The sequence below is a fragment of the Malaclemys terrapin genome, chromosome 8 (genome assembly GCF_027887155.1).
Source record: "Malaclemys terrapin pileata isolate rMalTer1 chromosome 8, rMalTer1.hap1, whole genome shotgun sequence".
NCBI lineage: Eukaryota > Metazoa > Chordata > Testudines > Emydidae > Malaclemys > Malaclemys terrapin.
The window spans coordinates 107,288,766-107,297,531 of NC_071512.1; the positions used below are offsets into that span (position 1 = coordinate 107,288,766).

General features: G+C 57.9%; 1 protein-coding gene across 1 annotated transcript in view; it reads left to right on the top strand.

Moving 5' to 3' along the window:
- ZSWIM5 (zinc finger SWIM-type containing 5) overlaps positions 1–8,071 on the top strand; it is a 159,954-nt gene extending 151,883 nt beyond the window's left edge. The window contains exons 12-14 of the mRNA XM_054037212.1: positions 4,476–4,639; positions 5,617–5,698; positions 6,638–8,071. Coding sequence (XP_053893187.1) covers positions 4,476–4,639; positions 5,617–5,698; positions 6,638–7,500 — 1,109 coding nt within the window. The 3' untranslated portion in view covers positions 7,501–8,071. The remainder of the gene's footprint in view (positions 1–4,475; positions 4,640–5,616; positions 5,699–6,637) is intronic.
- Positions 8,072–8,766: the final 695 nt, after the last annotated feature.

The window sequence follows — 8,766 nt, forward strand, 5'->3', positions numbered from 1 at the left end:
CAGGGAAGCAAATAAATGGTGACGTCAGGCAGATGGGTGACAGGCCATGATGTGCTTCGAGGGCTTGAAATCAGAGCCAGTTGACAGGCTTCCGCTGTGTGTCGATAACCGTGTCACTCAGAGCCGTAAAATCCCAGCCCCTCGCAGCCGTTCGAAACCGGAACATTCTCCCATTCCGTCACAAGCCAACATGAGAACTTTTCCCAGCCCCTTCTTGCTTTTTCCAGTTTGTCCATTCTCAGGGCTCTGGTTTGCTCTCACCTCCCTGTGATCTTGTAGGACGCTGAGCTAGGGCGACCAGATGTCAGGGTCGTGGGTTCATACCCATGTTGGGCACTTCATCTTGGGGGGGAGGGATAGCTCAGTGGTTTGAGCATTGGCCTGCTAAACCCAGGGTTGTGAGTTCAATCCTTGAGGGGGCCATTTAGGGATCTGGGGTAAAAATCTGTCTGGGAATTGGTCCTGTTTTGAGCAGGGGGTTGGACTAGATGACATGCTGAGGTCCCTTCCAACCCTGATATTCTATGATATTTAACCCTTTGTTCCGATCAATGTACGATCAGGACGCCATTTGTCCTGATATTCGGGTAAGGAGGCCAGCGGGTGGGAGGCGCTGACCCCGTGGGTGCTCTGGGGCTGGAGCACCCACGGAGAAAAATTGTAGCCAAGCTCCTCCCTCCTCACCTCCTTCTCTCCCCCTCCCCACAGCGCACCGCATCCCTGCTCCTCCTCCCCCCCGCACTTCCCGCTGCCTAACAGCTGTTTGGCGGAACTTAGCGCTTTCCAGGAGGGAGGGGGGAGGAGCGGGGATGCGGTGCGCTTAGGGGAGGAGGTGGAGAAGGGGCGGGGACTTGGGGGAAGGGGGTGGAATGGGGGCAGGGCGAGGGTGGGGAAGAGGTGGGCGAGTCCCCACCCGGCAGAGGGGAAGTCGGCACCGTAGGGGTGAATGGCGGGCAGGGAAGCGAGCAATGGGTGGGGGACTGAGGAGGGATGCAGCAAGCCAGTGGCAGGCTGAGGGATGAGGAAGGGGACGGTGGGGGGGCCGAGCAGGGAGGGGGCAGGAGCTGGGGATGAAAAGGCCGCTTGAGTTCGGTTTTTGGTTTTCTTCCAGCTCTCACATTTCCCCCCCAAAGGTTCAAATGCTGAAGCGTGTCCGTATTCAATCCAGTCTCGTTGCCATCTTTCCGACACACACCTTCCATTTTTACATCTGGTCGTATGAGGAGCCTTGGCTCATGAGTCCCTGGCACTGTGGTGACTGCTGCCGAGGGGGCAGAAGATCGTTTTAATCATTTGGCATTTGAAATTGCTTTTCGTTTTCAAGTCCAGCTCTGCTCTGCACATCTTTAGTCACTTTCCATCGTTCCTGGTCGATTGCATCTCCGAGCCGCCACGGCTAATGGGCTGTTTGCAGAGAGGAGTTGTTTCTTTAACTGCCATAAACTCGACCAGTGTCCTAGGACGCAAACGGGCCCTTCTGGGTTGTCGTCATTGCTAGCATGCCAGGTTTTGCAGTGAAATTCCTCCGTGGTGACGTCTGCAATCCCATTGTCTTCGCATTCTGCCCTCTGTTGTCCATGTGCATCCCCGGGGAAGGCTGATGGGGTCCCACAGCTGTTACCAAAGGCAGAATCCGACCCTGCAATTGACACTGAGTTTTCCTCCCTCCGGGCAGGTGTGGGTGGAAAGTTCCAGACATTAAAAAACGTTCCCTTGCTGCAAATGTCCAATACTCGGCCTGAGCCGGATCCAAAGCCCATTGAAGCCAACAGGTGTCTTTCCATTTACTTCCGTGAGTGCGGAGGTCTTCCTGGGCGCTCACACTTGGAAAGGGCTTATGGGACGAAAGAGGGGTTTGACCCAAGCGGGGCGGGGGGGGGCGTGTTCCAGCTGAGGGTAGAAATTGACGATGGCGGCTGGCACTGTCTTTGATGCAACTGGGTTTACTTACAAGGAACGTGCGAAGTCCTGCTTCTCCAAACGCAAGAGGAGCCAGAAACAAGAGGAAGAGTTTCTTCGCTTACCAGAGCCAGCTTTGTCCACGGGCCCATCGTGCGCCCAGCTCCTGCTTGGCTTTCTTGCCTTTTGCCTCGTCTCTCTGAGTCTGCCCCAGCTGGTCTTTTTACACCTGGGCGTGCCAAGCCCTCTCCCCCGGTGCTAGTTTCTGGACAGACTCTAGTTTAGGTGTGGCCCCTTCACTGTCGCACGGCCGTCTTAAGTAACGGGCACACTCAACCCACGACAAGGCTTAACCCCACAGCTCCTAACAGAAGACGGAGGTATCCCTGTGGCAAGTCACTTTCTTTTTCAGTGTATCTAGAATTCAGAATTAACCACATCGGTTAATTGTATCAGGGCTTTTATCTGGGCAGACCCTTTGATGGAAAAAATTCATGGCTGATGGTCAGGCCGTGGATGGACGAGCGTGGCTAGCTCGCACCTGAGATCAAAGCACAGAGGGAGGGGTTTACTCTCTGGTCCTAGGAACAGTATCATCAGTATCATCTGGTCCTAGGAACAGTGCAGGAGCGATGATGAGATTTGGTCACCTGAACGTATCCGTTTACAACCGAAGACAAATCCCACCACATGGAGTGAGCTGGGTAGATTCGGCCGAGTGTGGTTAGGAAAGGCAGCTGAAGAGACCTTATTCCTTATGTCGAAATGTCCAGGTTGGCGAGCTCTGCTCCCAGAACGTGGAGTGAAGAATCGGGTTTGGAGCTGAGTGGGGGTGGATGGAACCATAGCTAGGAACGTAGCATGTGCTACAAGAACAGTGAAGATAAAACTCAGCACGTTTCCGCTCTTAGGGAGTTCACTGAACATCCTGGAGTGGGGGGTCCCGTGTCGCAGAGGAGTGGGGGCTGTACGGCACGTGAGGGGGGAACTCACCCGAATGGTCTCCTACCAGTGGGGGGTGTGTGTGTGTGTGTGTGTGTCGTGCACCCGGAGTTGTGGTATCAATGTGTGGAGGTTACTCCAGAGCTGTCTGTGCTTTCCGGGGCAAGCAGAATACGACTGCACTTGCCTTGTCTGTGAACGCGTCGGCTAGGTTGTAATTAGGTAGTGGCCACCAAACAGCCGTAGCGTGCCAAGGGCTGGGGAAGGTTTCGAGTAGAAATGTGGGATGAAATGTAAGTGACGTGGCGTTAGGAAGTGACATGACATGACTGATCATACGTGGGATGGAATCGGACACACCGTGACGCCCTGGGACTGGCTGGAAGGGTCCGGCCCTCGGGGATCCTTTCGGGGTGCAGAGTACATTTCTTTTGTATCAGGTCGGTAGTTATCGGTGGACACGCTGCAATACACAGACTGGATCTTTTAGATTCGAATCCTTCCCCATGACAGTAATTGGAGTGTAGTGAACAATTCTGCTGAGGAGGCAAGAGCTGGAACAGACTCCAGTCTCTAGGCCAGTGGTCCCTAAACTTTTTCAATTCTCCCCCCCCCCCCCCCCCCATACACACACACTTACCAGTAATAGAATCTGTCCGCACCTCCCCTCCCGGGGAGACAGGGGGCCAGAGCTCCAGCTGGGAGTGGGGCCACAATCGGGGCTGAGAGCAGGGGGGGTTGAGCCCAGGGCCAGCTGGGGCTGCAACCAGGAACGGAACCAGAGCCGGGGCTGGGGCTGGGGTCGGAGCAGGGCTGGGTGCCGCTCCAGCCCAGCCCCTGCCGTGCCTAGGGGGTACGCCACACTGGTTGGGGTCCATTGCTCTAGGCTGGGCTGACTCCCACAGGGCTAACAGGAGCCAAAAGTAACAACTTGCCCTTGCTCCGGTCAGCGGTGAGGCCTCCGAGGGCCTGTCTGCACAAACGTTGAACTGGCAGCAGGCTGGGTGGGGGCAGGGGGCGGCTTCTGAGGCTCATCCCTAGTTCGCTAGTGTGCTTTGATCTCGTCCTTTTTGAAGCAGGAGTAGAGCCAAGTGCATTAAAACTGTTGGTGCGCGTTGGCGGGGTCCATGCAGACAATTAGTGCGTGGCAGAGTCACACCCCAGCTGGCTAGGCGCTCGTGTCAGGAAGCCCTGCCCCCAGCCTGCGGAGCGAGCAGACACCGTTTTCACCAGCCGCCTTTCACGGAGAAATCCCACTTGCCAGCTCTGTTCGGAGAAGCCCCATCAGGAGAGTCCATGATGCACTGAGTTTTGTGTGCGCTCTCTGAGCCCCGCTTCGAGCAGGCTGAGCGAGAGACCAGGTCAGGCAGGACTCGCTGAGCCCCCCGCAGAGCCCGGGAGCTGCACAGAGCACTGACCCCTGCGCGGCTGCAAACGCAGAGGCAGTCTGCGCTGTGTGTGGCCCAGCCAGGCCCAGATCCTCACCCCTGGGAAATCACTGGGAATTAGGTGCCTCCAGACTTGGGAAGATGCGAACCCAAGTGAAAACCTGGGGTGGCTGGAAGGAGTCTGGAGGGGCAGGGCCCTGGCGGGGCGGGGCCTGACTTTCCGACCTGTCCCTCCTGTGCGTGCAGGTGACATGCTGCGGTTACGCACCGTCCTGGAAGCAATCCAGAAGAACATCCACTCCTCGTCCTTGATCTTCAAGCTGGCCCAGGACGCCTTTAAGATCGCCACGCCCGCGGACAGCAACCCCGACACCACCCTGCTCAACGTGGCGCTGGAGCTGGGGCTGCAGGTAGAGGAGGGGGCCGCAGTGTCGTCTTCGGAGGCTAACCCAGCCGCTGCTTTGGGCGGCCCAGTTCCGAGGCAGTCTGGCTGGGTCCTTCCCCGGACAAGTGGGCAGCAGTGCTGAGGGCTGGGGGAAGGCCTTGTTTGGAGTGTGTTGAACGGAATTGTCGGAGGGGTGCCTGCCCTGCAGTGTCCCCTGCTGGCCGAGTGTGGCACTTCAGGCCCCTTGCCTCAGTTTCCTTCCCTGAGGTGGATCTCCTCCTGCTGGAGACGTGGCTTAGCCCTCTGGCCAAGTCACAAATGCAGCCCCATCCAGGGCAGCAGCAGTCCGACTGAAAAGTCCCAACAAACCAAGTTCTTCAGCCCTTTGGGGGCTTCTCCTCAGTTCCTGGCCCCTTCCTGGGCTGCCTTTGACAGTCTGTCCCCTGCAGCCCCCAGGCGGGTTCCCTTGGAGGGCTGCTCTCAGCCCCTTGCAGCCTTCCCTGCTCTGGAACGGCGCCCTGGGCTTCTTGCACACCCTGGTTCAAGGCCTTCCACCAGAGTCTGCCGGCTCCCTGTAACTCCCCGTCCCAGGCCCGGCTGTCCAGTCAGACCCTCCTGCCTCAGGCAGGGACGCAGCTATTTAAGCTTGACCAAGGTGGGGCTGGCCCCAGCTCCCCTCACTAAGGGGCCAGTCCGCGTGTGACAGTAACTCTATAGTGTCAAACCGGGACAAGCTTGGCAAATATTCGCAGTTTGGTTTGGGGCGATTCGCAGCCCCTCCGACGCCGCCTTTCCATGGCCCAGGGCACGGGGCTGTCCTGGCTCCGCTCCCAGACGTGTCTGGAGATGCATTGGAGCCGTTCCGCCTGCAGGCCTGGGCCGGGGCGCCCTCAGCAAACTGCACCGGGGGGGCCGGGAGCGAGGCCGGCCTTAGCGGTGCCCCATAGGGGAGGGCAAAGCAGGGAGGAAGAGGAGGGCTGGTCACTGTTTTCTCTCTTCTAGGTCATGCGGATGACTCTGTCCACCCTGAACTGGAGGCGAAGGGAGATGGTGCGGTGGCTGGTCACCTGTGCGACGGAAGTGGGTGGGTGCCGCTCGTCACTGCCGTCCTGGCCCCCCAGGAGGGGCTGGGTCTCTGCTCCACTCCCTGTCCCTTTAACCGGTGCCTGCCCTTCCCCGCTGCCAAAGGGCCGGGGAGGGGCTCGCTCGGTCCAGCCTGCGGCCAAGTCCCTGAGCGACGGGATGAGACATCCGTAGATTTCATGGCATTTCAGGCCAGACGAGACCATTGGATCATGGCCCAGGCTGAAGAACGTCCCCCAGTCGCCCCTGTGCTGAGACCGAACAGTGCCGCAGGCAGAGACCAGGGGGCACCAGTGCCTGCGGCCCCTGCAGTGCCCGGGTATTGAGTAGCTGACACGTGCCCAGATGACCCTGGCAGGTGACCCACGCCCCGTGCAGCATAGGAATGCAACCTCCCCTCCCCCCAAGCTTCCAGCCAGTCTGCCCTGGGGGGAATTCCTTCCTGACCCCAGATCTAGCCCACAGTTGGAGCCTGAGCTGTCAGCGCCCAGCCCTTGAGTGGAGGGCTGTGGTGGGAACCGCAGGACTCCTGGAGGGGAGCTTGTGACCCGCAGTGCGCTGGCGTTTGCTGGCTCCGGCTCCCGTTCGTGGGGACACGGTTGCACTATTGCACCGCGGGGGATTCGTAGCTTCGCTTCGGAACATTGGCCTGAAGCTCTGGAGCTATATCTCTGTCTGCAGTGCACTGGCCTCTGTTTGTCCCTTTATATCCAAGCCAGTGCTCTCAACCTGGGCTCCCAGGTCCTCCCCCCGGGCTCCCAGGTCCTCCCCCCGGGCTCCGGATGAGAAGTGTCCCACTTGTCCGCCGTGCCGAGCGACCCCAGGTCCCAAGGAGCACGGAGGGAGCTGGGATCGCTCGGCGTTCCAGGCCCGGCAGAGTCCCTGGAGGATTTAGGCGCCGGGCCCCAGCCCGCGCTGACGGCGTGTTCCTGTCCGGCAGGTGTGCGGGCGCTACTCAGCATCCTGCAGAACTGGTACACGCTCTTCACCCCCACGGAAGCCACCAGCATCGTGGCGGCGACGGTGATGTCCCACAACACCATCCTGCGGCTGAGCCTGGACTACCCGCAGCGCGAGGAGCTGGCCGGCTGCGCCCGCACCTTGGCCCTGCAGTGCGCCATGAAGGACCCCCAGAACTGCGCCCTCTCCGCCCTCACGCTGTGCGAGAAAGACCACATCGCCTTCGAGACGGCCTACCAGATCGTCATCGACGCCGCCGCCACGGGCATGACCTACGCGCAGCTCTTCACCATCGCCCGCTACATGGAGCACCGGGGCTACCCGCTGCGGGCCTTCAAACTGGCCTCGCTGGCCATGACGCACCTCAACCTCGCCTACAACCAGGACACCCACCCGGCCATCAATGACGTCCTGTGGGCCTGCGCGCTAAGCCACTCCTTGGGCAAGAACGAGCTGGCGGCCATCATCCCCCTGGTGGTGAAGAGCGTGCACTGCGCCACGGTGCTGTCGGACATCCTGCGGCGCTGCACCATGACGGCCCCGGGCCTGGCCGGCATTCCCGGCCGCAGGAACTCTGGCAAACTGATGTCCACCGACAAGGCTCCCTTGCGCCAGCTGCTGGACGCCACGATAAGCGCTTACATCAACACCACCCACTCCCGGCTCACCCACATCAGCCCTCGGCACTACGGCGAGTTCATCGAGTTCCTCAGCAAAGCCAGGGAGACCTTCCTCCTGGCCCAGGACGGCCACCTCCAGTTCGCGCAGTTCATAGACAATCTCAAACAGATCTACAAAGGCAAGAAAAAACTGATGATGCTGGTGCGGGAGCGGTTTGGGTGAGCTCCCGCTGGCGCTGGCAGGGTTCGGCAGGGGCACTACACGCAGAAGAAAGGAAAATCTAACTGCAATTGGCAAAACAGAGGGTTTTTGTTCTTTTGTTGGATTTAACCGTTTCACATCCTGCGAGGATTCCAACGTTCTTCGGGCACATCAAACCAAAAGACAAGCATGGGAAGAACAATTTACTCAGCATCCTACTCTCCTGAGTGTATAACCGTTTAATACCAAAAGCTAACCTGGAAATCTAATACCTCTTTCCTAAAGGAAGCGTTCGCCGGCTGGTCCCAAGGTTGCCAAGCTAAAAGGAAAAAGGAAAGAATAAAAATCGAAAGCAAAAGAGAAACGCAACACTAAACCTCATGCGTCACCAAAAGCGATGGCTTTGCAGCGCCGTACGCACCCTGCGGAGACGTGAAACTCCTCTTCTCCATTCGTGAAGATACATAAAGAAAAACTAGAGTAACTGTTCTCAGGGATTGCTTACTAAAAGTAACAAAAACAAAAAAAGCATTTATGATACTGTAAATACTATAGTATATGTGTCAATTATTAAATTGTAAAGTTATAATTATTTATAATTATTCTGTCTTTTATTCGGGGGATACTTGAAATTGTCATGGGCTGGGACTTTTTTTTTTAATTAAAAAAAAGGAGGAGGAGACACGTGACCATTTCTCAGGTTTCCCCGGCATCCTTGGTACATGAAAAGAGGGGTGGGAGGGAGGCAACGGGCAAATCGAAATGAATCCAGAATCTCTGCAGAACCACAATGAGGTTGCGGCCCTGGGGGAGACGGCCCTAGGCAGGCTGGATTAACGGCAGGGCATCTGGACAGTCAAAGGATGGACTTGGTCGGATGCGGACGGACGTTCCGGGAGCCCTGCCCCTTGTAAGTTCCGCAAGTGGTTGGTGGAGGATTGAACACAACACAAAGAATGGAGCCGTTGGGCCCAGTGTGTACATATCTCTATTTTTGGCCTTCTCTGTGTGTGGGCGTGTGAGGAGTGAATGTCTGGGTGCGTGGAGGTGTGTGTGGTGGGGGGCTGATGGCCTTTTCTGCACAGGGGGAGGGGCAGGAACACGAACACGATGACTTTGGTTACTTTTGTCCTTTAATTTCCTCTCCATTTCCAAGCCTTTGTCACTCTGGCTAACACGGACACCCGATGGACGAAGGCGTCTCGTCACGTTTCCCGATTTGTGTCACTCCGTCTCCTGCCACTGCTTAGCGATCCGGGCTAGATTCAAACCTGTCGCGGGGCAGGG